We start from the raw sequence: 17,497 nt of genomic DNA, 5'->3' as shown, positions 1-17,497 counted from the left end.
ACTCCAGTACTTTTGCCTGGAAAATCCCATGGATGGAGGAGCCTGGTGGGCTGCAGTCCATGGGGTCGCTAGAGTCGGACACGACTGAGCGACTTCACTTTCACTTTTCACTTTATGCATTGGAGAAGGAAATGGCAACCCACTCCAGTGTTCTTGCCTGGAGAATCCCAGGGACGGTCTCTGGGGTCGCACAGAGTTGGACACGACTGAAGCGACTTAGCAGCAGTAGCAGCAGCATGGAAACATTACATGCAGTTTCTTCATCTTTGTGAAGCAATCCAGTCAGATGCCTCTGTAGCTTCATGTTTATCTTCTAATAACTTGTGTTTCAAGACCCAGCTCTAATGTCAACCTGCTCTGTGAAACCTTTCCTGATCCTCCTCCTTTCTTTGCAGACAGAATGGAGAACTCCATAGCATTGTGTTCATGGTTCTGTTTGGTTCAGTAAGCACTCAGTTGAGCCTCTTCAGTGGTCCAGACCTTGTATGAGGTGTGGGTGATAAAGATGTGGTTAGGACCCAGGCCTGGCTGTGAGAGGCTCCCAGTCTGAGGCTGGGGTGTGAGGAGTGGGAAGCAGATAGGTAAGCAGGCCATTGTAATACAGTGTGGCACAGTGCCTCCATTAAGAGGTGGGGTAAGATGGTAGCACAGATAAAGGTCAACCAAAGGAGGAGGGTATACAGGGAAGCTTTTTGTATGAGTCAGGCAAAGAAGAGGGGCAAAAGTGTGATAGCCCAGAGGGATGGAAAAAAGCAAATGTATGCAGATGAAAGTGAAAGAGGAGAGTGAAAAAGTTGGCTTAAAGCTCAACATTCAGAAAATGAAGATCATGGCATCTGGTCCCATCACTTCATGGGAAATAGATGGGGAAACAGTGGAAACAGTGGCTGATTTTATTTTGGGGGGCTCCAAAATCACTGAAGATGGTGACTGCAGCCATGAAATTAAAAGACACTTACTCCTTGAAGAAAAGTTATGACCAACCTAGATAGCATATTCAAAAGCAGAGACATTACTTTGCCAACAAAGGTCCATCTAGTCAAGCCTATGGTTTTTACTGTGGTCATGTATGGATGTGAGCGTTGGACTGTGAAGAAGGCTGAGCACTGAAGAATTGATGCTTTTGAACTGTGGTGTTGGAGAAGACTCTTGAGAGTCCCTTGGACTGCAAGGAGATCCAACCAGTCCATTCTGAAGGCGATCAGCCCTGGGTGTTCTTTGGAAGGAATGATGCTAAAGCTGAAACTCCAGTACTTTGGCCACCTCATGCAAAGATTTGACTCATTGGAAAAGACTCTGATGCTGGGAGGGATTGGGGGCAGGAGGAGAAGGGGACGACAGAGGATGAGATGGCTGGATGGCGTCAATGACTCGATGGACATGAGTCTGAGTGAACTCCGGGAGTTGGTGATGGACAGGGAGGCCTGGCATGCTGCGATTCATGGGGTCGCAAAGAGTCAGACATGACTGAGTGACTGAACCGAACTGAACTGAACTGAATGTAGATGAGAAGCATTAGTCTGTGTGTGTGTGTGTATTTTGGAGCTGAGAGACACTACCATCAGATTGAGATTAGCTGCTTCACATTTGAGACAGAGACCAGAGGTGGCTGAAACTAGGTCGGCAGCCTCTAAGTCTGGAACTTGGTCTTTGTTTTTTCCATCACACAGGTAAATGCCGTACTTTTCTTAGGGATTACTTCCTAGACAGTGTAACCTGGGGGTTATGTGCTCTTCCTAACATGTTAGTCATAAATCTACACCTTCTCACCTGGTATTCCTCATAGGAAACTATAGTTTCCAGGATACTTAGTGAATATCTTTTCCCAGATTGTGTCTTTAAGTTTTGTCTTTGCTGCTTTTGTCATGCATAAGTTTATTTTGTGTAAATGGTGGTATAAATGATCCTTTCCTTTCTGATTTGTGATTTTCACTTCCTATTTAAGCTCTCTACCCCCAGGGAAAACAAACCAATCTGATCACATGGACCACAGCTTTGTGTAACTCAATTAAACTATGAGCCATGCCTTGTAGGGCCACCAAGACGGACAGGTCATGGTGGAGAGTTCTGACAAAACGTGATCCACTGGAGAAGGGAATGGCAAACCACTTCAGTATTATTGCTTTGAGAATCCCATGAACAGTATGAAAAGGCAAAAAGATATAGCACTGAAAGATGAACTCCACAGGTAGGTAGGTGCCCAATATGTTACTGGAGATCAATGGAGAAATAACTCCACAAAGGATAAAGAGATGGAGTCAAAGCGAAAATAACACCCAGTTGTGGATGTGACTGGCAATGGAATTAAAGTCCGATGCTGTAAAGAACAATATTGCCTCGGAACCTGGAATGTTAGGTCCATGAATCAAGGCAAATTGGAAGTGGTCAAACAGGAGATGGCAAGAGTGAGCATTGACATTTTAGGAATCAACGAACTAAAATGGACTGGAATGGGTGAATTTAACTCAGATGACCATTATATCTACTACTGTGGGCAAGAATCCTTTACAAGAAATGTAGTAGCCATCATAGTCAACAAAAGAGTCTGACGTGTGGTACTTGGATACCATCTCAAAAATGACAGAATGATCTCTGTTCATTTCCAAGGCAAACCATTCAGTATCACAGTGTTCCAAGCCTATGCCCTGACGAGTAATGCTGAAGAAGCTGAAGTTAAATGGTTCTTATGAAGACCTACAAGACCTAGAACTAACACCCCCAAAAGATGTCCTTTTCACTATAGGGGACTGGAATGCAAAAGTAGGAAGTCAAGAAATATCTGGAGTAACAGGCAGATTTGGCCTTGGAGTACAGAATGAAGCAGGGCAAAGGCTAACAGAGTTTTGCCAAGAGAATGCACTCATCATAGCAAACACCCTCTTCCAACAACACAAGAGATGACTCTACACATGAACATCACCAGATGGTCAATACCGAAATTAGATTGATTATATTCTTTGCAACCAAAGATGGAGATGCTCTATACAGTCAGCAAAAACAAGACTGGAAGCTGCTGTGGCTCAGATCATGAACTCCTTATTGCCAAATTCAGACTTAAATTGAAGAAAGGAGGGAAAACCACTAGACCATTCCGGTATGACCTAAATCAAATCCCTTATGATTATACAGTGGAAATGACAAATAGATTCAAGGGATTAGATCTGATAGAGTGCCTGAAGAATTATGGATTTGATCTGATAGAGTGCCTGAAGAATTATGGACAGAAGTTCGTGACATTGTACAGAAGGCAATGATCAAGACCATCTCCAAGAAAAAGAAATGCAAAAAGCCAAAATGGTTGTCTGAGGAGGCCTTACAAATAGCTGAGAAAGGAGAAGTGAAAGGTGAAGGAGAAAAGGAAAGATATACCCATCTGAATGCAGAGTTCCAAAGAATAGCAAGAAGAGATAAGAAAGCCTTCCTCAGTGATCAATGCAAAGAAATAGAGGAATATAATAGAATGCGAAACGCTACAGATCTCTTCAAGGAAATTAGAGATACCAAGGAATATTTCATGGAAAGACGGGCACAATAAAGGACAGAAATGGTATGGACCTAACAGAAGCAGAAGATGTTAAGAAGAGGTGGCAAGAATACACAGAAGAACTGTACAAAAAAGATGTTTCATGACCCAGGTAACCACAATGGTGTCCTCACTCACCTAGAACCAGAAATCCTGGAATGCAAAGTCAAGTGGGTCTTAGGAAGCATCACTACAAACAAAGTTAGTGGAGGTGATGGAATTCCAGCTGAGGTATTTCAAATCCTAAAAGATGATGCTGTGAAAGTGCTGCACTCAATATGCTAGCAAACTTGGAAAACTGAGCAGTACCACAGGACTAGAAGAGCTCAGGTTTCATTCCAATCCCAAAGAAAGGCAATGCCAAAGAATGCTCAAACTACCACACAATTGCACTCATCTCACACGCTAGTAAAGGAATGCTAAAAATTCTCCAAGCCAGGCTTCAACAGTACGTGAACCATGAACTTCCATATGTTCAAGCTGGATCTAGAAAAGGCAGAGGAACCAGAGATCAAATTGCCAAAATCCATTGGATCATCAAAAAAGCAAGAGTTCCAATAAAACATCTACTTCTGCTTTATTGACTATGCCAAAGTCTTTGACTGTGTGGATCACAACAAATTGTGGAAAATTCTTCAAGAGATGGGAATACCAGACCACCTTACCTGCCTCCTGAGAAATGTGTATGCAAGTCAGGAAGCAACAGTTAGAACTGGACATGGAACAACAGACTGGTTCCAAATAGGAAAAGGAGTACGTCAAAGCTGTATATTGTCACTGCTTATTTAACTTATATGCAGAGTACATCATGAGAAATGCTGGGCTGGAAGAAGCACAAGCTGGAATCAAGATTGCTGGGAGAAATCTCAATAATAACCTCAGATATGCAGATGACACCACCTGTATTTATGGCAGAAAGTGAAGAAGAACTAAAGAGCCTCTTGATGAAAGTGAAAGAGGAGTTGGCTTAAAACTCAACATTCAGAAAACGAAGATCATGGCATCTGGTCCCATCACTTCATGGCAAATAGATGGAGAAACAATGGGAACAGTGAGAGATTTTATTTTGGGGGGCTCCAAAATCACTGCAAATGGTGACTGCAGCCATGAAATTAAAAGATACTTGCTCCTTGGAAGAAACGTTATGACCAACCTAGACAGCATATTAAAAAACAGAGACATCACTTTGCCAACAAAGGTCTGTCTAGTCAAAGCTATGGTTTTTCCAGTAGTCATGTATGGATGTGAGAGTTGGACTATAAAGAAAGCTGAGCACTGAAGAATTGATGCTTTTGAACTGTGGTGTTGGAGCAGACTCTTGAGAGTCCCTTGGACTGCAAGGAGATCCAACCAGTCCATTCTGAAGGAGATCAGCCCTGGGATTTCTTTGGAAGGACTGATGTTGAAGCTGAAACTCGAATACTTTGGCCACATGATGTGAAGAACTGACCCATTTATAAAGACCCTGATGCTGGGAAAGACTGAAGGCAGGAGGGGTAGGGGACGACAGGATGAGATGGTTGCTTGGCATCACCAACTCAATGGACATAAGTTGGAGTAAGCTCCGGGGGTTGGTAACGGACAGGGAAGTGTGGCGTGCTGCCGTCCGTGGGATTGCAAAGAGTCAGACATGACTGAGCAACCAAACTGAACTGAGCCCCACCTCATTGTCATAAAATTATTTTCTTCTTACACCTTCCTGTCTATGTCTCTGTTTTCTTTTCTGTCTATTTGTGGAATCTTGAGTCCTGTGGCATTTTTCTAGGCCCCAGGTGAGACACATTTTGGAACAAAGTGTCACAGAAGGATATAATTAATGAGAAAGTTAAAGAGATCTAAATGACAGACTAAAAAGAAGTGCAATGTCTATTTTATAGGTGAAGAAACTGGAGAAGAAACAGAATAAAAAAGAAGTCAAGAGGTCTCTTCCAAGATCAAAGATCAAGTAAGTACTATGCAGAACCAAAGTCATCATATTCTGTAAGTTATTGAAATTTTCTCCAACAGTCATCTCTGACCTTTCCCAGGTAACTGTGTACTCATTCATTCATTCATTTACCCATCTAGCAGATTGTGGTTAGTCCCAAGAGGGATTTCCTGAAAGACAGATTGAATCCATGACTGTGTTTCCCCATCCAGTCATCCATTCATCCCTTCATCTTCCTGACACATTTTTAATAAGTCTAGGCTCTATGCTAGGCTCTGGGATCATATAGGTAAATAGGTATTATAGGCCCCATAGCAGGTGGAAAGTTGGTAAGGGGATAAAAATTATAACAAAGTGATAAATATTATACTAGGAGAAGTAGGGGGTATCGCAGAAATACATGGAAAGGATCTCCAGCCTTTTTCAGGGTGGCAGGGGTCAGGAAATTCACAGTGCCCTGTGTTGAACCAGAGGAGATAACAAGATCACTCATTCATTCCATGCTGCTGCTGCTGCTGAGTCACTTCAGTCGTGTCCAACTCTGTGCGACCCCAGAGACGGCAGCCCACCAGGCTCCCCGTCCCTGGGATTCTCTAGGCAAGAACACTAGAGTGGGTTGCCATTTGCTTCTTCGATGCATGGAAGTGAAAAGTGAAAGTGAAGTTGCTCAGTCATGTCCGACTCCTAGCGACCCTATGGACTGCAGCCTACCAGTCTCCTCCGTCCATGGGATTTTCCAGGCAAGAGTACTAGAGTGGGTTGCCATTGCCTTCTCCCATTCATTCCATAGGTGGAGTCTATTATGTGCCAGGTGTTAGATGCTGGGAGTGAAGAGATGAGCATCATAGATGCTGTCCTTCCTCAGAGCCTAATTAGGGAGATTACAAATATGTATTAAAAAAACTCTGGGCCTTGGGAGGACCACTGTATCCTTCATTTGACTCACACTTGTTTACTGAGTGTTTCCTGTGAGCTTTCCAAAAGTAGAAGAGAGACAGTGAATTGGACCTGTTTTGAGACTTTCAGGTTCAGAGACCATTGAAAGAGTCCCTTTATGACTGTTAGTAATCTCACGAGGTAGAAGGGGTTCCAACCACAAAAGATGTACAGAAGAAACACGCCAGAGTTTAGCTAAAGCAGCAGTTATTTACCTTTGGAAGTTTCAGTGAAGGTTTTATGGAAGGGATGGCATCTGGATTGAGTCTAGAAAGAAGCTTTTTTTTTTTTTTTTTTTCTCTATTACCTCATTTAATTCTTAGAACAGTTCTCTGAGGCACAGGTTTAATCCTCATTTATATTTGAGAAATCTGAGGCACAAAGAGGTAAAGTGATTTGCCCAGGGTCACTCCGCTCAGTGGTAGAAACTAGCCTCAAACTTAAGTCCCTGTCTGTAAAATTGTTGCCTCTTCCTGTTTCACCCATCTCCTTGTCATATGTTTCTCTTCTGGGAAACATTTTCTGAGGACACCTGATCCCAGCTCTCTACTCTGCTCCTCCCATGGACTGAATCTTCCCAGACCCTCCATCTTAGGGTCCTACCTTCTTGCCAGGGTCTCCTTTCCCCTGGCCATGGGCTTAAAGGTTCCTAAACCTCTGCTACCCCAAATTGTCTAAAGCTATCCCAAAGCAGGTTTAGGAATTACTGCTGCTACTGCTGCTAAGTCGCTTCAGTCGTGTCTGACTCTGTGCGACCCCATAGACAGCAGGCCCCCAGGCTCCCCCGTCCCTGGGATTCTCCAGGCAAGAATACTGGAGTGGGTTGCCATTTCCTTCTCCAGTGCATTAAAGTGAAAAGTGAAAGTGAAGTTGCTCAGTCATGTCCGACTCTTAGCGACCCCACGGACTGCACCCTACCAGGCTCCTGCGTCCATGGGATTCTCCAAGCAAGAGTACTGGAGTGGGTTGCCATTGCCTTCTTCTAGGAATTACTGGATCCCTTTAATGAAAAATCTCAGTCTCTAAGAGCTCAGGGTTTAAAGAATTTAGATTTTCGATCAGAAGTTTCTTTTCCTAAAGGAAGTGGCATTGGAGCCTAATCTTAAAGCATGAGATCAGCGAGATGAACAAGATGGAAGAGCTGTTTTGGGCCAAAGGAACACTAAGAACAAAGGCATGGACCTGTAGGGCCTCAGAGAAAGGGTGTGTGTTGGGGGTGGTCCTGGTGGGCTCATAGGCTGTGCTGGGGTGAGAGCAGCCCTGCCCCTCCTCACTCCTTACTTCCTTGTTTTCCGTGCTTGGCTCTCAGGGTCATGGCCTCTGCAGAACTCTATAAGCTGGATGATGGGAAGCCTCACCTGAGCAACTGCTTTCCAGCTAAAAACCTGCTTCGGACACCAGAGGAAGGTCAGGTGACTTCTCAAATCAGAACCTTTGCCTCACACTCAGCACCTGCTTCAGAATGTCTCTAACACCCATGTCTTCCTCTTCAACCCATTCACTAATGTTTCCTGCCCCATCCTATCACTTCCCTTCTAATCCATCTTCCCCCCAGCAGCCTCAGGGAGTCTAATTTTTTTTTATCCTATTTATGTGTGTATTTGGGCTTACCAGGTAGCTCAAACGGTAAAGAATCTGCCTGCAATGCGGGAGACCTGGCTTTGATCCCTGGGTTGGGAAGATCCCCTGGAGAAGGGCATGGTAATCCACTCCAGTATTCTTGCCTGGAGAATTCCATGGACAGAGGAGCCTGGCGGGCTACAGTCCATGGGCTTGCAAAGAGTCTGACATGACTGAGTAACTAACACTTTCACTTTTATGTATCTGTTTAAAATGTCTTATTTTTATACAATTTTTCAAGATTACTTTTCGTTTACAGTTATTACAAGATGTTGGCTATATTCCCCATGTACAGTACATCCTTGAGCCTAACTTATGCCCAGGAGTTTGTACCTCCCACCCCTGCATGGCCCCTCCATCCCTCTTCTGCGCTTGGAACCACTAGTTTGTTCTCTGTGTCTGTGAGTCTGCTTCTTCAATTTTTTTATTCACTAGTTTGTTGTATTCTTTAGATTCTACCTATAAGCAATATCTTATATGGGCAGTTTTTCTCTTTCTCTCTCTGACGTATTTCACTTAGTATAATGCCCTCAAGGTCCATCCATGTTGTTGCAAATGGCAACATTTCTTTTTAATGGTTAAGTAGTACCCCATTGTATATACGTCCCACAGATTTTATCTGTTCATCTGTTGATGGACGCTTAGGTCGTTTCCTTGTCTTGGCTGCTGCAAATAATGCTGCTTTGAACACGGGGGTTTGTTTTTGAATTAGTAACTTTGGTTTTTTAAAATTATTTGTTTACTTTTGGCTGTGCAGGGTCTTTGCTGCTGCTCGGACTTTTCTCTAGTTGCAGGGCGTAGCGGCTGCTCTTTGTTGTAGTGTGTGAGCTTCTCATTGCAGCAGCTTCTCCTGTTATGGAGCGCAAGTTCTAGGGCATGTGGGCTTCAGTAGCTGCAGTGCATGGGCTCAGTAGCTGTGGTTCCCAGGCTCTAGAACACAGACTCAGTAGTTACTGTGCACGGGCTTAGGTGCTCCATGGTGTGTGGGATCCTCCCAGACCAGGGATCGAACTGGTGTCTCCTGCACTAGGAGGTAGATTCTTTACCACTGAGCTACTAAGGACGCCCAGCGACTTTGTCTTTTTTGGATATATACCCAGGAGAGGAATTTCTGGATCATATGGTCGTGCTAGTTTTAATTTTTTGAGGAACCTCCATAATGTTTTCCGCTGTGGCTGCACCAATTTCCATGCCCACTAACAGTGTACAAAGGTTCTCAGGGAACCTTCTCATGTACACCACAGTGTTCTCATCTGTTCAGTGAATTCTCACTGCTGTTCCTTTACCTTTCTACTCTACTCCAGGCCTTGATTTATGCCCTGTTTCATAGTGTTCTGTTTTGACATAGCTTTAAAAAAAAATTGTTAATTTTTTTAATTGAAGGATAATTGCTTTACAGAATTTTGTTGTTTTCTGTCAAACCTCAACGTGAATCAGCCATAGGTATACATATCCCCTCCCTTTTGAACCTCCCTCCCATTTCCCTCCCCATCCCACCCCTCTAGGTTGGTACAGAGTCCTTGTTTGAGTTTCCTGAGACATACAGCAAATTCTCCTTGGCTATCTATTTTACATATGGTCATGTAAGTTTCCGTGTTACTCTCTCCGTACATCTCACCCTCTCCTCCCCTCTCCCCATGTCCATGAGTCTATTCTCTATTCACATAGTTTTTTACCATTTGCCTGGAATGTTCCAGCCCTTATTCCAGTTGTCCAGACTCCTCCCATCCCACAGGCTCAGCTTGTCTCCCACACCTTCCAGTAAGCCGTGTCCAGCTACTCCAGCCCTCAGTGCCCATCCTCTCTTGTGAGCCATCTTCCTTTTTGTGTTTCTTGTTTGATGTATAGTCATATTCTGCCTAGCTCCTAAATAAAGTGGCTTAAACTTGACTCTGCTAAATAGTTTTTCAAGCATTTATCTAATTAAAGACTCCCCTGGGGCAGGGACCCCTCCTAATGCTGAGCAGAGTCGGGCACATGGAACACTGCTGAGAAGTGTGGTTTCACTGGATTGGATTTATTGCTCTGAAAGTGTAGAGCAAGGGAAAAGTACCCCTAGCTCACCCTGGATCAGTGGCTTGCTGGTCACTGTACATGGCATAGTGGAAGAACCTACTCCTTCAGCTTGTCCTCCCCACTTCTCTTGAGTGATTTTACTTTCCACATAGGACCTTCTGTGGCCACCTGGTTGTTTAAAACCCTCCTGTGGAGCTGTCAGTAAGAACTCATGATTTCATGCCCACACTCCCTCGCACACACATAGATGGACAGAGAAATAAATATAGCTGTATATATCTTCATGTGTTAGTATACATATGTATATTTCCTGGCCCACGGAGGGCAATAATAACTCAGTTGCAAAGGGATGCTTGGCACCTCAGTGTTGGTTTCTAAATACCATTCTCGAATACAAGAAGCCAGGGCTTCTCAGGCAAAAAGTTGTTTCTAGGGCTGAGTCAGGAAAAAATACACTTTGAGCCAGAAAATAAAGCAGTGCTCAGAAAAATGATGAGGGCAATTTGAAAGGACATAGGTGTCAACCTGAGGGAATGCCCAGAGGGGAAAGCTGGAACAGTATGAGCAGCAAAATAAATAAAGGTAATATTGGGTTGTAATCTGTAGAATAAGTTTTAATATATAGTCATGATCTCATACAATATAATTAAACTCTGATTACATAAATAAGTGGGGGAGAAGAGCAGCTCTTCCTTACAATAGAATTCTGGTTAATAAATGTAGAGGAATGAAGGAAACAGAAAATCACTATCAAAACATCACAATAATAATTTTTACAGGCAAGAAGCTCTACAGTGTTCTTTAGAGAAATAGAACCAGTAGAATATGTGTGTGTATGTCTCTCTGTATGTATATCCTGCATGTTTTGTTTTCATATACATACATGTGTGTATATATGTGGACTAACACACACAGATAAATTATATATTTCAAGGAATTGGTTTATGAAATGTGGAGGCTGGCAAGTCTGAAATCTGTAGGACAGGCAGGCTGAAAACTCAGGTTTTCATGCTCATGCTGCAGTCTTAAGGCAAAATTTCTTCTTCCTTTGGGAAGCCTGTTTTTTGGCTTTTAAGGTCTCTTAGGTGAATGGGTGAGGCCCACACATTATCCATGGATTGTTTCAGGTACTTAAAGTCAACTGGTTGTCAGAAACACCTAGATTAGTATTTGATTAACCAACTGCTTACCATAGCCCAGCCAAGTTGACACATGAAATTAACCATCATAGATGCTAGAATTCATGGGTTAAAGTATGATGAAAAACAGGTTATTTATATAGTCTTGAGCTGTCTTTATTAATTTCAAAGAGACTTCTTAGTAGAGTAACTAAGCTGACACCACCTTGGCTGAGTGATCAAAATTAACATCACCAGTAATAAGACATAATTGGCATCATGTATGCTCTGATATGTTGTGCTGAGGAGGGCACAGCACCACTTCTTGCCAAACTGCAAGGCCTTTAGTCTAAATTATGGGGGGGAAAATCAAACAAACTCAAATTGAGAGACATCTTATAAAGCAATTGACTATTGATTAGTGCTCTTCAAAAGTGTCAGGATCACACAAGAAAAATAGACTGCAGAACTGTCACGGATTAGGGGAGACGAAGGTGATGTGACAGCTAAATGAAATGTGAGATCTTGGATAGGACCCTGGAACAGAAAGAGAACATTAGTGAGAAAACTGATGAAAGTCAAATAAAGGCTGTAGATTAATTACTAATATTATGCCATTGTTAATTTCTTGGCTTCAGCCATTGTATTATGATTATATACGATGTTAACATTGGGGAAACTGGGTGAAGACTGTACAGGAACTCTGTGTTATTTTTACAGCTTTTCTGGAAGTCTAAAATTATCTCAAAATGAAAATTTACAGGTGGGTGGAAACCTTCCTATGGACAGATACTCTTCCTACTAAAAGCCTACCGCATTAAAACCTAAACTCCTTATTCTGGTCCTCCAGACCTTTCAGATCTGACTCTGCTGACCTCCTCAGCCTCATCTCTTTTCCTTCATGTCCATCTCCCAACACATTCCTTCCTGGGTGTGCTGGCAGTTTTGGCACCAGCTCAGGCTGGAGTGTTCAAGAGTTTGGACTGCTGGGATAGGACAAAGGTGCATGTGCTAGATGAGGGCAGCCCTGGGAAATGAGTGCCCGGGCTGTCGGGCCCCGGGTGGAAATAGGAACTGGCTCACATCAGGCATAGGGCAGAAGCAGCATCCAAGAGCCAGGATTAGCAGCAGTACTCAGGTGAGCCAAGGCAAGCACCTGAGGCTGGGGAGTGGGCTATGTGGCAGGGAAACGGTGGTTAAAGGCACCAAGCTGGTCCCCACAGCTCTGTGCTGTTCTTTGCAATCCCAATCTTTCATGCCTCTGAGTACTTTTTGTGCCCTTTTCTCTGCCCAGGCTACTTGGTTTTTCCCTCTTCACCTGGTCAGCTTTCAACATACAAGACCCAGCTCATCCCCTAGGCTGGTAGCTCCCCACTCTGGGCTTCACAGCACTCTTTATATTTATTGAGCACCTTTGAATCCTCAGTCACATTCTTCTCCATAGCCCCAACTCCTGCCACAAAGTCAGTGCTCAGAAAATGTCTGAATGGATGATTGTGGGTGGGGGCTGTGGCTCAGGGTTCATTCAGCCACACTCAGTGCGATAAGCTCTGTGTAGGCCTTGGGAACATTGAGATGAATGAATCAGATCCTGTATTCTCATGGAGCTTCCATTCTAGAGGGCAAGACAGGCAATAAACAAGTGAACAATGATAGATATTGAACAATGAAGAGTGAACAATGACCAGTAACTGCCCATAGGAAGGTTTTCCCCCCACCTGTAAATTTTCATTTTGGGATAATTTTAGACTTCCAGAAAAGCTGTAAAAATAAAACAGAGTTCCTGTACAGCTTTCATGCAGTTTTCCTAATATTAAATGAATAAATTACTGATGAAAGAGAGAACAGATTCTAGAATGTTGTCACGATTTTTATTGGATAGGCTTAGTAGTGAACCTCATATTCTCTTTCAGTTCAGTTCAGTTCAGTCACTCAGTCGTGTCCAACTCTTTGCAACCCCATGAATCACAGCACACCAGGCCTCCCTGTCCATCACCAACTCCTGGAGTTTACTCAGACTCACGTCCATCGAGTCAGTGATGCCATCCAGCCATCTCATCCTCTGTCATCACCCTCTCCTCTTTCCCCCAATCCCTCCCAGCATCAGAATCTTTTCCAATGAGTCAACTCTTCGCATGAGGTGGCCAAAGTACTGGAGTTTCAGCTTTAGCATCATTCCTTCCAAAGAAACCCCAGGGCTGATCTCCTTCAGAATGGACTGGTTGAATCTCCTTGCAGTCCAAGGGACTCTCAAGAGTCTTCTCCAACACCACAGTTCAAAAGCATCAATTCTTTGGCGCTCAGCTTTCTTCACAGTCCAACTCTCACATCCATACATGACCACAGGAAAAACCATAGCCTTGACTAGATGGACCTTTGTTGGCAAAGTAATGTCTCTGCTTTTGAATATGCTATCTAGGTTGGTCATAACTTTTCTTCCAAGGAGTAAGTGTCTTTTAATTTCATGGCTTCAGTCACCATCTGCAGTGATTTTGGAGCCCAAAAAAATAAAGTCTGCCACTGTTTCCACTGTTTCCCCATCTATTTGCCATGAAGTGATGGGACCAGATGCCATGATCTTCGTTTTCTGAATGTTGAGTGTTAAGCCAACTTTTTCACTCTCCTCTTTCACCTTCATCAAGAGGCTTTTTAGTTCCTCTTCACTTTATTTGTGTACAATTTCTAGTTCTTTCTACAGTGGACATGTATTATTGAGTCTTTTAAAAATGGCAGCTGTCCTTTGATTTTTTTTATCCTGAGCTCCTAACAAGACCTTTGCCTTGTAACGATAGAATTCAGGGTAAGGTCCAGGAAGATGGAACCCATTGAGTTGGTGTCACACAATGGACTTTACCCAAGAGATAACAAATGGTACAGTAACTAGCTGGCCCAGGAAAAAAGGATCTGCTTAACTCAGGATAGTCAGGGAAGGCTTCACAGAATAGGAAATATTTTATCTGCTATCATGAAGGAACCGTTAAGAGTTCAAAGGCAAAAATGTGGAGGAAAGAACTGGGCAAGTCATTCTACACTTTTGAGTCTTTGCCTTTTTGTCTGTAAAACGGGGGCAGTAGCATGTTTCATTGGGTTTGGAGGCCAATTAAATAAGACAGGTGTATAGATGTTCCCCTGCCCCCCGCAACCCCAGTTGTAGCACAGTATCTGGTGCCTATTAGGTAATGAGGAGCTAATTTTCATTTTTGCATTAAAGATAAACATTCTGGAAGGGCACTAGTTTTGGCTTTTAAGGAGTTTACTCCTGTTCTCATCTTTTCACTGTTCTCATCTTTTCAGCAGGCCGAGGACACTGGCTAGTGGCTCGGAAAGGTGGCCTCAAGAAGAAGCCCAAGAATGTGGCTGAGACAACAGCTGAAGGTCAGGAAGGCCAGAAGGTTTCCTTTGAGGTTGGAGGGAAGAAAGGGTCTCGACAGGAAAACCAAGCGGACACTCCTGGACACGTGCTGGACCTGGCTTTTCTGGTGAGAGTGAATGCATTCTGGAAGGGCTGGCAGCACCAGCTGACGACTTTCTTGGTGAGGGGGTGGCAAGGACTTGCCCTGCTTCCCTCTGGTACATTTACCTCCCATCCATCCCAAACTATTCGAATGGGCTTGGCAAATGGAGTGCAGCCAAGATGCTGAAGGGACCCAGAGCTTTCTTTATATGTAAAGCTTTCTTTACATCCACTTTGTGAGATAGGTGTTATCAACCCCATTATATTGTTGCCCTTGTACAAATGAGAAAACTGAGGCCCCAAGAATTAATGTGCCTTGGCCGAAGTTCCTCAGCTAGTAATTAGGACTCTAGTTTACCCTGGATTAGAACTACTCAGAATTAAAACTCTGGTCTATTGACTGTAAAGCCTGTACCTTTACAAATATTTTATCAGGTAAAAAGTCTTCATTGAGCCAGGGAGACAAAGCAGTAAGTCAGGGTAAACAGTAAATTTAAAAATCCTATTCCAGCACCCTGCTGGCTCAGTTGGTAACGAAGCTGCCTGCAATACAGTAGACCTGGGTTCGATCCCTGAGTCAGGAAGATCTCCTGGAGAAAGAAATGGCAACCCACTCCAGTATTCTTGCCTGGGAAATCCCATGGACAGAGGAGCCTGGTGGGCTACAGTCCATAGGGTCACAAGAGTTGGATGCAACTTAGCAACTAAACCACCACCACTATTCCAGCACATAGTAGGGTGTAAAGCCTTCTACTCTGCTCTGGGGAGACTCTAGGAGCAGGGGAACTAGGGAGCCTCACACACCACTACCTTTGTCCTTGGGGTTTAGTGTCTGGCTGAAAGCCGAGGATGCCAACTAGATATACCTAGTGTCTGGGTCAGGCTTTACAAAGAGGACTGGGATGGTAGTTTTTATTTACTCTGTGCAATACCTCAGTGGCTTTACACAGAAAGACCTATTTTGTAAACCAGTATTAATGTGCGGTCCAATGCTCATAGCTTCCCAAGAAGAACTCCCTGGCAGCTTACTTAGTTCCCAGACTCTGCTTATGGTTCCTGCACAGATCAAATGTTGAAAGAGAACTTAAAGGAGGCATCTCACCTCAAGGTGGGTAGCATAGGCTTTTTGCAGAATACTGTGGAGTTTCTTTGATTATTAGGTCCACTTCTCATTAGGGATGAGGAAGATTGAAGCAGCAGTACTGAGAAGGGGCAGAACCACTTCCCATAGTGCTCTTCTTTTCCCCTTTATTTTCAGCATTTCAACATATCCACACTGAGATCACTTGTTACAATTCTGAGATGACTGCTGAAACTCTGGTCATCACATTTATTTATTTTTTTATTTTTTATTTTTTTGGTCATCACATTTAAAGCATAACATCCAGAGGTAGAAAAGGGAATGTCACTGTCTTATATTGATTTTTAAATATAAGCAGCTTCCCAGAACTGACCTCCTACCCCAGCAGCCTGCGTCTCATTGGCCAAAAATACATCACAAGTCCCAGCAGTCACTGGTTAGGGGACCATGACCACCATGCTTGGATTAGACAAAGTCAAGACTTAGCCTGTAGAGCTGGGGTTGAAGGATACATCTAGTTAGAGAAATGTGAATGATACTGGGTTCTTTCACAGTGAGAAGTAGAGAAGTGGCTCTAGAGAAATGAGCTAACAATGTCTGGTATAGTGGTTTCTTTCCACCCTTTTCTGTCTTCTCATCCTCTGTGTGTGTCAGATACAGCAGTTTTTGTAAAATTGCCATCAGCCCTCTGCCAAAAAACCTCTTGACAGCTTTCCATTGACTGTGGGCTAAAATCCACAATCCTTTGCAGAGCCACCATGAATCCGCATGATCTAATAAGCGCGTCCATAACCTTACCTACCTCTTTTTCATCCTCTCAGAAACACCTTGCTTTCATTTGCCTGAATAGCATTCACAAACCCTGCCACCCACTTTCATGGGACCAGCTCGTACTTAGCACTTAAGGTATCGGCTGAAATATTCCTCAAATAGGTACTTCCTCACTTCTACACTAAGATAAGGATCTCCCATTACTGTCTCCCATGGCTTCTTGAATTTCTCCTTTAAAATACTTACTGTATTTGTAAATACTTGCTTGCTCATTGGCTTCCATGCAGTTTTAAGCTTTATGAAGGCATGAAATACTTCTGCTTTTCTTTGTTGTCTTTTAAGTTCCCAGTTCCATGCCTAACCATAAAAGGCACCATAACTAAATGATTAACTGAAAGAAGGAATGAGGTTTGGTTAAATAGAAATAGCAACTTCAAAATTGAGACTTTTTGTCTACCTTTTAATTGTCAAGGACAATATATGGTAGTCCTAAGAGCGCAGTGTTTAGTGATTACAGATTTGGGTTCAAATCATAGATCCATCACTTATTGGCTGTGGCACCTTAGGGAAGTCATTTCCTCTCTCTCAGCCTTATTTTTCTCATTTATGAAGATATATTCCCTTATGTCGAAGAGTTTAGTTAAGATTAGGAGAAAGTAATTTTTTTTTTTTTGGCCACGCTGAGTGGCCTATAGGCTCTTTAGTTCCACAGCCAGGGATCAAACCCGCACCCTTTGCATTGGAAATACAGAGTCTTAATCACTGGACCACAAGGGAAGTCCCCGGAGAAAGTTCCTTGATATATTTAGCATGACACATGGCCCAAAGTAGTATATAAATATTTGGTGAATAAATGAATAGATAAGCAAACATAAAAGTTATGACAAGTGTTTTGGTAGTGCCCCAGAAATAAAGATTTTATTCTAGGAATCAGTTAGAGGAAGTGGAGCTCTAAAAAGACAGAGAAGGAATAGAGAGGAATGCAGCCTCCTAAGAGCCCCATAAAGTCCATGTTTCCACCCCCATCTTACACATGAGAAACAGAGGTGGG

The 17,497-nt window shown here is 43.3% G+C and overlaps 1 protein-coding gene across 28 annotated transcripts in view; it reads left to right on the top strand.

Annotated features, from left to right (window-relative positions):
• XRRA1 (X-ray radiation resistance associated 1) overlaps window positions 1–17,497 on the top strand; it is a 68,956-nt gene that overhangs the window by 1,704 nt on the left and 49,755 nt on the right. For 14 of the 28 annotated variants that reach the window (XM_086340823.1, XM_086340815.1, XM_086340803.1 and 11 more), the window contains exons 2-4: window positions 5,401–5,468; window positions 7,696–7,793; window positions 14,435–14,619. Coding sequence is in view for 6 of the 28 variants with exons in the window: in XM_086340803.1 (XP_086196929.1) it covers window positions 7,700–7,793; window positions 14,435–14,619 (279 nt within the window). In the remaining 22 variants the exon portion in view is untranslated. The remainder of the gene's footprint in view (window positions 1–5,400; window positions 5,469–7,695; window positions 7,794–14,434; window positions 14,620–17,497) is intronic. The other 14 variants (XM_086340804.1, XM_086340814.1, XM_086340820.1 and 11 more) reach the window with 2 other exon arrangements.

This window comes from Bos grunniens, chromosome 15 (genome assembly GCF_055505025.1).
Source record: "Bos grunniens cultivar Pamir isolate PY7600 chromosome 15, Bosgru_T2T1.0, whole genome shotgun sequence".
Classification (NCBI taxonomy): domain Eukaryota; kingdom Metazoa; phylum Chordata; class Mammalia; order Artiodactyla; family Bovidae; genus Bos; species Bos grunniens.
The sequence above is the reverse complement of the archived record's forward strand: the minus strand, read 5'-3'. Positions and strand labels throughout refer to the sequence as shown.